Genomic DNA, 14,383 nt, shown 5'->3' on the forward strand with positions numbered 1-14,383 from the left:
GCTTCAGATTGCATCTCTCATTCTTAGACCAGTATACCGATTCAGTATACTAGTTTATATCCTTTGGTTCCCGACCTTATCCTGCACTTGAAACAGTGCTCACCTCTTATGTGCCAAGATTGCATGCACATACCTGGTTCGTGTGTGCTGGAGGGTGAGTCTAGCACCTTGGGCATGCTGCGCAAGTGCTCTACCGACTGAGCTACCTCACTAGCCACAAGAGTGAACTTTATAACCAGGAGAGATATCATCTTCTAAACTTGGAAAGCATGAGGAAAATTTATTAAAATGTTAATGGATAGAAGAGGTTAAAACTGGGAGCTGAAGTAGTTAAGAATGCATACTGCACTTGTAGAGAACCTGAAATCAGTTCCCAATACCTATGTCAGAAGGCTGCCTGTAACTCTAGCTCCAAAGGAATCCCTGACCTCCACTGTGTCTGCTCTAGGGCACAGGCCACACAGAAACGATGACCTAAAATTTTTACAGGTATCTTTAAAGGTCAAATTTTGAGGTTTTTATTTAAATTAAAAGTAAGGAAACGGGGATGTGTGGTAGAAGCTTGCCTAGCTAGCAAGGCATCGTGGGACACATACCTGACACCGGAAGGAGAGAGGAAGGGTAAAGCCTGAGGTCGGGATAGGCCACAGGGATCCCACTGGAAAGTAAAGCTGACAGGAGTGGCTAGTACTGTATTTTTTGAGATAAGATTTGCCAGCTTTGTTTTCTAACTTTCTGAGCAGTTCTTAGCACTCCAGAGGAAATTAATCATAATGAACTTGGTCCTGTGATAAGAAAGCATAATTAGATACTTCTTATCTCTAGAACTATTTTCCTGTTGGCAACAGTATAGGAGTAGTAGCTTCACACATTAGGAAAATTCTACTGTAATGTTCAAACATTTAAATAGAGGTGATAATATACTGAACCCATGTAGAGGTGAATAACTGTACCAAGATTTCCATAACTTCTAACATAACTGTCCCGTTTGGGAGTGTCCAGGGCATTCTCAGGTGTGGTGTTTGCTTAAAAACAAAATCTCCACCCATGAAGTCAGGAACAACACTGATGCCTCTCTGCGACCACGTGTGAAAAAGCAAGGAGCAGCGCAACCAGGAAAGCGCCCCCATATCTGTGTTCAGAGTTCTCATTACACGGCTAGCAGATCGGAAGATGCCCCCACATCTGTAGAGTTCTTACTGTACGCTAGAAGATCGGAAGGTGCCCCCACATCTGTGGAGAGTTCTCCCTGCACGCTAACAGATCTAGTCCCTCTGAAAGTCAAGCTGATGCCCAGAGACTCAAAGCCTCCACCGTAAGTGGGATGTCAGAAATTACCAGGTGCAACGGGAAAGAGCAGATCTTTCTTTGGGCCAAAGTTAAATGTATTAACACAATATGAATAGGTATATCTCCATCTCTTTTTCCTTTATTATTTTCGGCCTTAAAAATATTTAGAAAGCCAGGCACAGTCAAACACACCAGTAGCCTCTGCATAGAAGAAGCTGAGGAAGGACAGTGGCCAGTTTTAACTACATAAAAGGGGTGTTTTAAAAGGAGTGGCGCACTGTGGTAGAGAGTCTGCCCCACATGTAGAAGATCCTGGGTTTGCTCTTCAGCACCATTAGATATGGCAGATGGATCTCTGAGTTCAAGTCCAGCCTGGTCGGCAGAGCTAGTTCCAGCACAGCCAGGACTACATAGAGAAACCCTGTCTTGAAAAGCAAAAAATAAAAATAAAAGCTTACAGACAAAACAGCAAGAATAACCGAATCGTGAATATTTACCAAGATTTCCAAAATCTTAATACTTTACCTCATTTTTGTTGTTTGTTTTGAGTCAGTGTTCCGTTGTCCTGGCTGGCGTGGTACCCCTATAGCACACACTTCATGTACAAAGCGGGTGCAGGCGCCCCGGAGGGGAGGGGACCGTGGGACGCGCGGCGCGGCGCAGCGCCCCCTGCCGCCCGCGGGAGGAACCAGCGCGGCTCGCCGGACGCGGGAACATGGCGCGGCCGCCGGCGAGCACCGGGTCGCAGGCGCCCGACCCGGACCAACGGGAAGCCAACGTGGTGACGCGCCTGTCGCAGTGGGCGGACAGCCACCTGCGCCTTGTCCAGGTGCCGCGACCCGGCGGGGTGGGTTAGCCTGAGCGGGTGCTCGCGGCAGGCCTCGAGGGGGACCGGCAGGCACCGGCATGGCCGGGGAGGCGACATCGCCTCCTTTGCCGTCCCGGCGGCCAGGCCTGCTTCGTCACTGCCGGGCTGGCGCGCGGGGCTGGGGACGCCACAGGGGTTCAGGTAACTCCCGGTTCCGTTCGGCAGCCCGGAGACCCAGAGAGCTGGGAAGCCCCATAGGCCTTCACAGAGCCTATTTTTTCAGGGCTGGGATTCGAACTAACGTAAGCATTCTAGTGCTTACCACTGAACTAGATCCCCAGTCCTGTTTTGTTTTGTTTTGTTTTGTTTTTTGAGTGAAATGAGAAATCACCGAAATCCAGTCGAAGAAGAGAAGCGTTGATAACCAGACTAACACTAGAGACAGGACTGCTGATAAGGTCCTGGTGGTGATGTGGGCAAAGAGGGAGCTGCCCGTGCGTTGATGGGAGTCGAAGGCGACAGAAGCAAAGGCTGACAGAGCATTAGGGAAGAAGACAGCTAGAAGCCAGGAGGGGAATGGATTGGAAGAAACAATTTTTCAAAAGTTCCGCAGAGAAGCTGAGGAAGTTGAGCTTTGCAAATGCGTTGCAGCTAGGCAGCCTGAGTTCCAAGGTTGTGCCTGCCTGCTGACATTCCTTTGTGGCTTCATCCTTAGTCTAGTCTACCTGCCATTTAGTAGTAACAACAAGTGCCAAAGAAATACATATACCATTATTAACTATAGTAATGTTACTATTCAATCATTTACATACATGTTTACCCAGTATGTTTGCCATGGTTTTCTACCAAATGCATAATTCACCATGGATGTCAAAGATAGAAATGTTGGGTCAGGGGTGCATTCAAGGAGTTCATAGACCAGGTCAAATCACTCACACTCAAATCCCTGTGCCTGCCAGATGGCTAAGGAAGAACTGGGGAAGAACACTGAAGGGGTAAAAAGACAGGAGACAGCACGTGAGGACACAGCAGAGCGTTCTGAGCTACCATCGGAGGCGGCTGCATCATTTGAACTGGTCGTCATCATGAGGGCCCATCATGAGGGCCGTCTCCTCCCCCCTTCCTAAGTTAGTGCATTCGCTGTTGCAAATGATAACTGACGAGAGTCAATCATGAAATCTCTTTCTGTAGAACGTCAGCACGGGAATGGCCATAGCTGGGATCGTGTTACTAATGAGAAGTGTCCGGCTGGTGAGTCAAAACTGGCAGGGGCAACAGACAGTGGGTTTATTCCCATTCCAGGAAGCTTGTATCCATACTGCAAGACTTTAAGTTCTATTGTAGAATAATAAGCATATTTTTTAAGATCTTGGTTAATGTTTAGAGCAGTGACTATATTTTAGAGTCACTAAAATTGTACAGTTACTTAATTCTACAGACTATTCGCATAATCATATTTTTAGAGTTAGAAAAATAGTTCCATAAAGGATTTAGTTTGTCAAGATAGTATAGTCACTAAACTTGCATTTCAGAATCTGTGGATTGTCTCGTGTTTTTGGTTGACTTTTTGAATATATTATAGATTGCTTATAAGAGCAATTGGATAGCATTCTGATTAGTTCAGAGTATTTTCCTGATGTCTGCTGAACCATTAATCTAAATGCTAAAATGATCAAGCCTACATATAAGGAATGAGTTGGAGTAAAGGAAAAGCAAGCAGGTTAATAGCATATACATTTTCTTTATGCATTTATGCAGCCGGTCCTAAATCACTGTTGCCTCTAATCATATGATTAGGATCCCATGAGCTCGGCTGCTCCACAGACCATGTCCTTTCAGTACACAGATCTCGGTTTTCTGTCAACAAAATGGAATTTAGTTGGGTATGGTGACTCGCACCTGTCTTCCTGGCAGCTAGGGAAGCTGAGGCAGGATTACTACAAGCTCATAGGCAGCCTGGACTTCTGGTGAGTTCCAAGTCAGCCTAGCTGGGCTACAGAAGGAGACCTTGTCTCAAAACAAAACCAAAACCCAAACAAACTACGATTTGTCGAGTTTCCTTGTCTGGGTAGGGAATTGTTGGTACTGATGACATCTCGTCTTTTAGGCAAAACTATTTCTCATGTGTTTTGCAAATAAACTATTATTTTTAGATAGAAATAGAAATTCTGATGTGGCTGATTTTTAGTTATCGAACTTAAACGGTCAGGTGATAGAATCATCTATTTAACTTGAAAGTTTACAACTTGCCAGTTTGACCTGGAATGGTTTCTTAGGTAGCATAGCGTGACAGAATCTCAATATTGCAGGTTACCATTTATGGCTTTCACGCTGATGAATCTGAAAACAAACTTACATAAGTTCTTTACATATGCCCACACAAACAAGAAATCCAGAGTGGTCCTTCTGAATCCAAGTTAAAAGTAAGTTCTGGGGCTTTGAGGTGGCTCCGTGGTTAAACACTCTCACACAAGCCTTGGAGACCTGCGTTTGATCCCCAGAACCTGTGTGAAGGTGGAAAGAGAGAACATAGCTCCACAAAGTTCTCCTCTGACATCCACGAACACACAAGGTAGCATACACACACACACACAATAGAAATTTTAATTATCCCAGCATATAGATAAAGCTCTTCTCCCTTGCAGAGATAATATGCCATAGCATCAAATATTCTTTCCTCTCCAAAGAAAGATGGCCAGCACGATGCTAGCCGTGATGCTGTATGATGCTTGTCAGTTACTGACCCTGGGTACCGAGTAGGTGATGGGGTAAAAGGAAATCTCCAATGTTGGCCTACCCTCTTGTTTTCTTTTTAAAGATTTACCTTGTCACCTAAATGATTTTAAAAAACAATAAAAATCTCACCAGCCAGGAGTCTAATTTAATTCAGCACAGCTGTGCTGGGACTTCATTTCACACCTCATATATGCTATCTTGAAATAGACATGGGTGAATAGTAAGCTTTAACTCTCCAAAAACAGTTTAAGCTATTTACTGTTTTTATATATACGTGTTTGTGCATGTACTGAGTTTATGTGCACCAGATGCAAGAAGAGGGTGAGGGTCTCAGCTCTCTGGAACTGGATGCCGGAAACTGAACCTACATCCAGAGCAAGAGCATCAAGTGTCCTTACCTGCTGAGCCATCTCTCCAGACTTTAGAAACACTTTTGATTCAATATTAAAGTGTCAGTGCTAAAACTTATTAAATATTGACGCGTTAAAGTTGAAACTTTTCAATGCAATGTCTTCTTGATAAATGCTTAGATAGCTTCACATTGTATTTTCATTTTAAGTGAAAATTATATGTCTTTCTTTGTAAATCAACAGACATCAAAATTCACAGCCTCTTCAGATATTCCAGTGGAGTTTATAAGAAAGAAAGTGAAGCTCCGTGGCCGATTACACCGGATAACTGAGTGTGGTCTAGAAATTGAACATATTCCTATTACTTTACCTTTTATATCTTCGTGGAAAAGTAAGTAAGATGCAAGAATTGTAAAACTAACTGTTGTAATCATTATTGTGTATTTAATAACTAGATGTTCTTTATAAAGGAGCAGAAATATGCTAATTTCTGATTTCTTTCATAATCTATGAAAATCTGAACCATGGCCTTACTTACAAGAAATTGTTTACTTTGGCTCTAGAGCTCCTGTCTTCCTTCTCTCTTTGGTTTCAGCCGACTGCCTTTGGTTGCTCATCCTGCAAATGATGACAGCCTGTGGTGGCCCAGGACCTAAGATAACCGTACCATGCGGAATCAAACAAACATGGTCCTTCTAACGCTTACAGCTTACAGTCTTGGTGGAGGACAATAGGCCTGTGAAAATTCGTTCTAACATTGATGAAGACAAGAAACAGAGTGCTGGGATAGATAACTATTCATGTCTGGTGGGGTTAAGGAAATCCACATATATACAGTAGTCAGAAAGAGAAGATCTCATTGAGGAGACATTATATAATCAGACCTGAACATTTGAGTGGGCTAGCCAGGAACAGTGCAGGTAGGAATGAGCTTGCATCTTTTGACAGTTGTATGAAGTTCCTGTAGTTGAGACACAGGGAAAAAAAGTTGAGAGGAGCCAAAGAAGATTAGAGGGGTATTAGGGGCCACACCGGTTCTCTCTCTCTCTCTCTCTCTCTCTCTCTCTCTCTCTCTCTCTCTCGCTTGCTCTCTTCTTTTTTCTTTCTTTGTTTTGTTTTGTTTGTTTGTTTGTTTAAGACAAAGTTTCTCTGTGTACCTTTGGAGCCTGTCCTAGAACTCACTCTGTATACCGGGCTGGCCTCTAACTCACAGAGATCCTCCTGCCTCTGCCTCCTGAGTGCTGGGATTAAAGGCATGTGCCTACTACCACCCAGCATTTCTCTACTTATTATCAGTTATCCCCACTTCGTATCAAAGGGCCCAAACATACACACCTTTCTCTCTTAGATATAATTGCATAATCCCTGGACTGGTTCTTTGCTCAGACAACTTTAATTCATTCTTTGGGATCTGACTCAGTTGTCTTTTTTTTTTTTTCTTTTGTAAAACTTCCTTAACCCCTACCCCCTGTGAAGAGGGTTAAATGAACTGCAGTTGTAGAATTCCTTGTTTTTCTACCCTGCATTTTAAAATTTGCTGTCTTCCTAGGCTACAAGCTACCCATTTTTCTTGTAACTTCCTGTGATATGATATATTTATGTTTTTATCTTCTCTACTAACGAATTAGCACTTGACAGACATGAACATTTCCCCCAAAACTTGATGCTCACAGTTTATAGAAAAATGCTGACTAGTCAATAGAGTTTGGATGGAAAGAATTGACGTGCTTTTTTGTTGTCGTTATTGTGTGGTTGGCTTTGGTTTTAGTGTTTGTGTGTTCTGTTTTATAAGCTCTCTCCTGATTCAGTGGAGCCAACAGGACATAGCCAGAAAGTAGTTTTTGGTTTTAAGGGTTTTGTTTTGTTTCCATTTATTCTGTTGTTCCATCCCGAACTCCATGAATGCCTGTTTGTGTATAAACGAAAGAAACCTGCTGAATGTCTTCCAACAGATAGTGGCCACGGCAGAAGAAGTGAGAGTGTGAACACTTTGTGTGTGGCTGATATAAATTGCTCTTGGGAAATGGCTAATTTTATGTTTTCAGAAATATTTTAAAAATATTTCTTATGGTTTATTTAACTTTATTTTATGTGCATTGGTATGAAGGTGTCAGATCCCCTGGAACTGGATCTTCAGATAGTTGTGAGCTGCCGTGTGGGTGTTGGGTTTAAAGGCGTGCACCACCGCCTGGCTGGTTCTCTCCTTTCACTGTGGTTCTGGAGCTAGAACTCAGGTGGTCAGACTCATGGCAAGTGCTTTTCCTTGCTGCCTTGGTTGCTTTACATGTTTTCAGACAAAAATACCTGATCAAAGAAATTTAAAGGAGAAAGATTTATTGTGGCTGGCAGTTCCAACAGGATACAGTCCATCATGATAGGAAGGTATGACAGCTGAGTTACATTACATCCGCTATCAAAAAGCAAAGAGAATTGGAACGTGAAACCCAGCTTTAAAAGCTCGAGGTCCAGCTGGTGTTGGTGGTGTGCGCCTTTAATCCCAGTACTCAGCAGCAGAAGCAGGCGGATCTCTGTGAGTTTGAGGCCGGTCTACCTATTGAGTTCCAGCATATATGTCTCTGTGAGGGTATTACATTGCCTGGAACTGGAGTTACATACAGATGTGGACTGCCAAGTGGGTGCTGGGAATTGAACGAAGTGCTCTTAATCTCTGAGCCATCTCTCCAGCCCCCCTGACATTTCACATTCTACCACTTGCCCTCATAGGCTTGCAACTACATCATGATGCAACTGTTTTTAATAGTCCCAACATTGTTTGGAAGTTCAAAATATTTTCTAAGACTTAAGTCATCTCTTAAATGTGACCTGTAAAGTAAAAAAACAAATTACAAGCTGGTAGCACATATCTTTAATCTCAGCACTCAGAAGGCACAACCAGGTTGATGTTTATTTGTAAAATGGCCCCTCTAGGTGAAGGCAGTGATATATTAGGAGGTGTGACCTTTTTGAGGTAGGTGTGGCTTAGTAAGAGGAAGTGCGTCACTAGGAAGTGGGCTTTGAGGGCTCAGTGTGTTCTCAGTTCTCTTCCTGCTGCCTACCGATCCAAATATAGAACTCAGCTACCTCTCCAGCACTATGTCTGCCTGCATGCTTCCATGTTTCCTGATATGACAATAATGGAATAAACCTCTGAAACTCTAAGCCAGCCCCAATTAAATATTTTCTTTATAAAAGTTACTGTGGTCATGGTGCCTTTGCACCACATTATAACCTCAAGACAATTTCTTTTTCTTTCTTTCTTGGTTTTAAGACAGGCAATCCTGGCTGGTCCTGAACTCCTTATGTAGACCAAGTTGGCCTCGAACTCACAGAGATTCTCCTGGCTCTGCTTCCTAAGTGTTGGGATTAAAGACCTATCTATTATTATAAAGTATAAATATCTGGTTTATTTGACATCCTCAAGCAGAATTGATTGTTTGTGGGAACCACAGAAGTAGATCCCTTCCACCTTTACTAAAGGTCAGAGAATGCAGATCTATTCTTGTCCTTCAACGTTATATGACAGGAACAAGGACATATGGGGACATAATAATTCTGATAATATCAACTACAATTGCTCTAAAATCAATGAAGAAAATCTTTCTTAATTGAGATATATCGATGGCAAATAAAACTATTTATGTTTTACATCAGATTGGTTTTCTGAATAATTGATTATTAAGGAAATAAATGTATCACTGATTTGTTGATTTCAAGATCTATGCTATAAAAATAAATTTTCTAAAAATTTAAAAAAACAAAAAAATCTGGTTTATACTTGTATTATTTTAAAAGAAAATTTAATAAAAATAAGTGGTTTTAAATTTAGAGTTTGATTATTTATAATGTGTGTTAGGGGTTTGGAGACAAATGACTCTGGACTTTGCTTTGTGGTCTGCCTTGAAGCTAAACTGCTTTCTACATTACTTTCTTAGAAGAGCCATGTGGGTTTTTGCTGGTTAAGCTGGCTGGAGTAGAACTCACTGAAACCGGTAAGGTCTGGTTACAGAAAGAGCTGAAACCTTCCCAGCTGCTGTGGTTCCAGCTTCTTGGAAAGGAGAATTCAGCACTGGTTTGCTACCTTCTAGTGAACAAGGTGAGCAGTGTGAAGAAATACCTGACCGTGCGCAACATAAGTAAATGCTTATTTAATTGGCATTTTGAATATATAATGAACTTTTCAAACTACTGACCACAGTTATGCGGTGTAAAGAACAAGGTTTTTTTTTTTTTTTTTTTTTTTTTTTTGGTTTTTTTCGAGACAGGGTTTCTCTGTGGCTTTGGAGCCTGTCCTGGAACTAGCTCTTGTAGACCAGGCTGGTCTCGAACTCACAGAGATCCGCCTACCTCTGCCTCCTGAGTGCTGGGATTAAAGGCGTGCCACCATCGCCCGGCGAGAACAAGGTATTTTATAATAAATTTCTTCTTCTCTTCCTTTTTTTTTTGTTATTTGCTTTGTTTTGTTTTGTCTTTTTTTTTTTTTTTTGGTTTTTCGAGACAGGGTTTCTCTGTGGCTTTGGTTCCTGTCCTGGAACTAGCTCTTGTAGACCACACTGGTCTCGAACTCACAGAGATCTGCCTGCCTCTGCCTCCCAAGTGCTGGGATTAAAGGCGTGTGCCACCACCGCCCAGCATTTTGTCTTGTTTTTAAGACAGGGTTTCTCTATGTAACAGCCCTGGCTGTCCTGGGACTTGCTCTGTTGATCAGATCGAACTCATGTCCTTTGCAAGAGCAATGGGAGCTCTTAATCACTCAGCCATCTCTTCAGCCATCTCCAGGCCTTAGTTTTTGCCTTTTTAAACTATGAGTCTATGTGTGGGTCTGTGTGCATGGGTGCAGTATCCACGGAGGCTGGAATAGGGCATTGGATCCCCTGGAACTGGAGTTATGGGTGGTTGTGAACTGCCTAAAGCAGGAACTGGGAACTGAACCAGGGCTCTTGGTTGCTTGAGCCATCTCTCCAGCCCATTTAGAAAGCCTATTTGACTGATATGACATCCACAAAATTTTACAATGAAATTTATATAGTGCCAATTAGTTGTGGCACACACTTCTATTCCCAGGCTTGGAAGACAGAGGCAGGTGGATCTCTATGAAATCATTTAGGGAGTGAGCCTTGACAACTAGAAGTTACAAAGAACGGGATGTTTTCTAAAGATAAATATTGCTCCATCTGCTCCAGTATCCTGTGTGCTCACACTCAGAGGCTGTAAAAGTAAATGTCTTGGCCATGTTACTTCACGCATGCAGAAGACCATTCTCTGGGGTTGCTGTTCTTATTTATAGGTGGGTCTCCACAGGATGAGAGTCTCCTGGACTAGACTAACCAAAGGGAGAGTTCTTCCCGGCTCAGAAACCCACCTGCATTCCTAGTCCTTACATTGTTTTCCAGGTGAACAATCGATGCTGTGCATAGGAACGTGATTCAAGTGCTTCTCTGCCTGAATTCTATTAATGTGTGAGACTGTTTAGTTGTTTTGGCTTGGCTCAAGGAAATGAGCTTATAAAATGTTCTAAACTGAGACAAATATAATAAACCTTTCATAGACCAAAATTTACAATTTATTGGACCCAGAAAAATGTTTTGTTTCAAAGTCTTTTTTTTTTTTAAAGATTACTTTTATAGACTCTTAGAAAATATATCTTCATTTAAGCCTGGACTTTTGACTTTTTAGATTAATTTTATATTAATTGTGATTGCCTTTTTGAAAATGTGGATGTGTGTGTGTGTGTGTGTGTGTGTGTGTGTGTGTGAATGTGTGTTTTTGCATGTGTCGGCTTGAGTGTGTGTGTATACACTCACATGCACGTGAAGGAGCCTGCCAGCAGAGGGCATTGAATCCTTCCATGTTGGAGACACCTGACTTGCTTCATGGGTGCTGGGATGAAAATCCAATTCAAATGATTGTGCAGCAAGCACTTGTTTTTTTTTTTTTTTTTTTTTTTGGTTTTTCGAGATAGGGTTTCTCTGTGGCTTTGGAGCCTGTCCTGGAACTAGCTCTATAGACCAGGCTGGTCTCGAACTCACAGAGATCCGCCTACCTCTGCCTCCCGAGTGCTGGGATTAAAGGCATGCGCCACCATCGCCCGGCCAAGCACTTGTTTTTTTGTTTTGCTTTTTTATTTATGTGCCTGTGTCTACCTATGTGGGTGCCTACATGTGACCAGAAGAGGGTGTTGGATTTTTTTGGAGCTGGAGTTACAGACAATTCTGAGCTGTCCTGTATGGGTGCATGGAGCCAAACTCCAGTCCTCTGCATGAGCAACAAGCATTCTTAATCTGCTGAGCCATTTCTCCGGCCCTGTACTGTACTTCAAAATGAAGCTATCAACATTTGATTTTAATTGGTTTTGTTAGGGTAAAACAGGATCTGCTTTATCTCTATAATTTACTATGGAAGGTCGTTTATTGATTTCATCACAAGTAGAATAATAATGGCTTACAACAGCAACTCTAGTTCCAGAGGATCCGAGACCCTCTTCTGGCCTTGGCAGGCACTGGGCATGAAGGTGATGCACAGGCGTACACATAAGGGCAAAACACCCATGCACATTTAAAAGAAGAAAAACAAACACTACCTGCCAGACCCCCCAAACCCTGTGACTTTTTAAAAAAATATTTATTTATTTATTTATTTATTTATTTATTATGTATACAATATTCTGTCTGTGTGTATGCCTTCAGGCCAGAAGAGGGCATCAGACCCCATTACAGATGGTTGTGAGCCACCATGTGGTTTCTGGGAATTGAACTCAGGACCTTTGGAAGAGCAGGCAATGCTCTTAACCTCTGAGCCATCTCTCCAGCCCCCAACCCTGTGACTTTTAACCTAACAATTTAATGCTGTTGAGTTCATTGTCACTTATTTACTTATTAGTTAATAGTTTTCTTTTTGTTGTTGTTGTTGTGGGCTCTCATTGTACAAATCTTGTGCTGTGTTTCCCCTCTACACAGTCAAGAAAGTAAGTAGCACATTCTATAGTTTACCTTTCCAGTGCTTCTTTGGATTAAAGATCAATGAGAATCTTTGAGCAAGTTTTGCATGTGTATTATGTCAAAAAATAAAATCCTTCAATTTAGCAATAGCAATTCTTCTACCCCTTTGTTGTTTCGTTGATCTGTTTTGTTACTTATTTTATGTGTGAGGGTCATCTGTTTATACAGGTGTTGACACGTGTGTGAGTGTTAGTGTAATATATGGAGGCCAAAGGTTCATGTCAGGTGTCTTCCTCAGTTACCATGAACCTTATCTTCTCTTCCTGAACCCAGAGATCTCTTTCTCAACTAGGATGGCTGGCCAGTGAGCTCCAGGGATTGATTCCCCAGTCTCTGACTCCCTAGCACTGGGATTACGAACCTGACTGCTGGGCCTCACTTTTTGTACGGATGCTGGGTATCTCCAGGTCCCTGTTTTATTGCTGTCTCTGTTTTGTTTGAGACAGGGTCTCATTTTGGAGTCCAGTCTGGCCCTGAGTAAATAAGTAATCCTCCTGCCTCAGACTCATAAATGCTAGGATTGCAAGCGTGTGGCACCAAACTTGACCTGAAGAGCTTTGTGTTATACATTTTTTTTTGCTTTTCTCTAAAATGATAAAATTGCTCAATTTTAAGGTAAATAAGATAACATGAGTATAGTAACAATTTATTAAATCGTTGGTTTCCTTCTTTTTATTCAGGGTGGATACTTTAACGTGAATCTGAATGAGGAAATTTTGAGAAGAGGCTTGGGCAAAACTGTTCTTGTTAAAGGGCTAAATTATGACTCAAAAACCCACTGGAAAATCCACAGAAACTTACTTAAGGCTGAACTGACAGCCGTAAAGAAAGGAGAAGGAATATGGAAGGAAGAGTCTGAAAAAGAAAGCTATTTGGGAAAATTCAAAGATTCCTGGAGAGAAATGTGGAAAAACAACAATTATTTAAAAACAAGCAGCCCAGATTTCCACTTGTCCAAAGACAGTTATTATGACAGGTTTCGGAGGGCTTATGGAAGCTGGAAGGACCACATGGGCAACTTCTCTTTAGTTTTGAAACTCAGAGAACTTGTGAGCCGCTTGCACTTCGGGAGAAAAAGATGAAGTATCCTTGAGGCCTAGAGGTGACCTCTGATGAGTGCATGACTATATGACCACTTTTCCTTGAGTCAAATGGAAATTTCTTCAGGTGACCAAAATTCTAGTCTTAAAGATTCAAAACACTGTTAAAACCAAAATAAATTTGAAAGAATTATGATCAATGCAATATACTTTCAGGAAAAAGTAACACACTATACAGTTACCTGGTAGAAGGCTGTGTCCATATAGAACTAGTGTTTTACCTGTTTCTTCTCCTGCCCTGCTCCCTAGTGCTGTGGATTGAACGCAGGGCCTCATGCACTCTGGATTCGTTAGCATACCTTGGTCAAGTCTCATTGCCAGCACTAATGTCTCAAAAGAAAGTTCAAGTATTGACTGTTAAATTAGTTATTTGGCACAGCCAGTTTTATTATTTGTTTTTCAATTTCATCAACTTTATAATAAAGGAAGTTTTGGAATGTTTTCTTTCTAAGCCACTCTTTCTCATAGTGTCTTTCTAGCTGCTAGTGAGTTTGGGCCAGGGCCACAAGAGATAGGGACACCATTCTTGGGAATAAAGATAGCTAACCTCTCCTGTAGTTAGATGAGAGGATTACTCTTACGACAGATGATGAAGATAGCCCCACAGAGTACAGAAAGGAAGGATCTTTAGGACACCACTGAACCCTGAAAGAGCCAACTCCTTGTATGGTGAGAGAGTCAACTGCCTTGATAGCAAAGCCAGTGTGAGCTGAGCATGGCAGCACACACCTGCAATCCCAGCACTTGGTAAGTAGAGACTGGAGGATACAGAATTCGAGGCTAAAGTGTCTTTAGAAAACAACCAAAGAGAATTTACTCGATCTTGCAGTGTAGTAGTGGTAGCACTCTGCCAGGGCGTGATTAATAGCTTATCAGAAGTTTATTGATTAATGTTAAGACTGTGAGCAGCACAATGAGAGAGAGATCTGATAGCTTGCATGTGTACACCTTAAAACACCTTCTTGGCCCCTAAAGCATTGCTAGAGCCTCACATCTGGAGCCTTGCATCCCCAAACACCTTTTGTTCCAACATGGTAAGAAGTTATGCTGAAGTCTGTTTTGTGAGGTTGTCCCTTTCAAACCGGCAAAACCTCCCAGCCATCA

At 42.0% G+C, this 14,383-nt stretch overlaps 1 protein-coding gene across 2 annotated transcripts; it reads left to right on the forward strand.

Annotated features, from left to right (window-relative positions):
* Positions 1–1,985: 1,985 nt before the first annotated feature.
* CUNH3orf33 (chromosome unknown C3orf33 homolog) lies at positions 1,986–13,720 on the forward strand. 2 transcript variants are annotated; one of them, XM_041659338.1, is made up of 5 exons: positions 1,986–2,119; positions 3,290–3,349; positions 5,428–5,575; positions 9,117–9,277; positions 12,860–13,720. In XM_041659338.1, the coding sequence occupies exons 1-5, from the start codon at positions 2,006–2,008 to the stop codon at positions 13,259–13,261; spliced, it is 885 nt and encodes a 294-aa protein (XP_041515272.1). In that variant the 5' UTR covers positions 1,986–2,005; the 3' UTR covers positions 13,262–13,720. The 2 variants fall into 2 exon arrangements, with proteins under 2 accessions (XP_041515272.1, XP_041515271.1); XM_041659337.1 differs by having other exon boundaries at positions 2,003–2,137.
* Positions 13,721–14,383: the final 663 nt, after the last annotated feature.

The sequence above is a fragment of the Microtus oregoni genome, unplaced genomic scaffold, assembly GCF_018167655.1.
Source record: "Microtus oregoni isolate MIOR12 unplaced genomic scaffold, Mior012 000010F_ref0000083, whole genome shotgun sequence".
Lineage (NCBI taxonomy): Eukaryota > Metazoa > Chordata > Mammalia > Rodentia > Cricetidae > Microtus > Microtus oregoni.

What these genes read in the sequence shown, in the direction of transcription:
- CUNH3orf33 (XM_041659337.1), top strand. Translation starts at nt 2,006, where the DNA reads ATGGCGCGGCCGCCGGCGAGCACCGGGTCGCAGGCGCCCGACCCGGAC. An exon ending in AGGTGCCGCGACCCGGCGGG is followed by an intron (nt 2,138 to 3,289) that starts GTGGGTTAGCCT and finishes CTCTTTCTGTAG; the next exon opens with AACGTCAGCACGGGAATGGC. An exon ending in GCTACCTTCTAGTGAACAAG is followed by an intron (nt 9,278 to 12,859) that starts GTGAGCAGTGTG and finishes CTTTTTATTCAG; the next exon opens with GGTGGATACTTTAACGTGAA.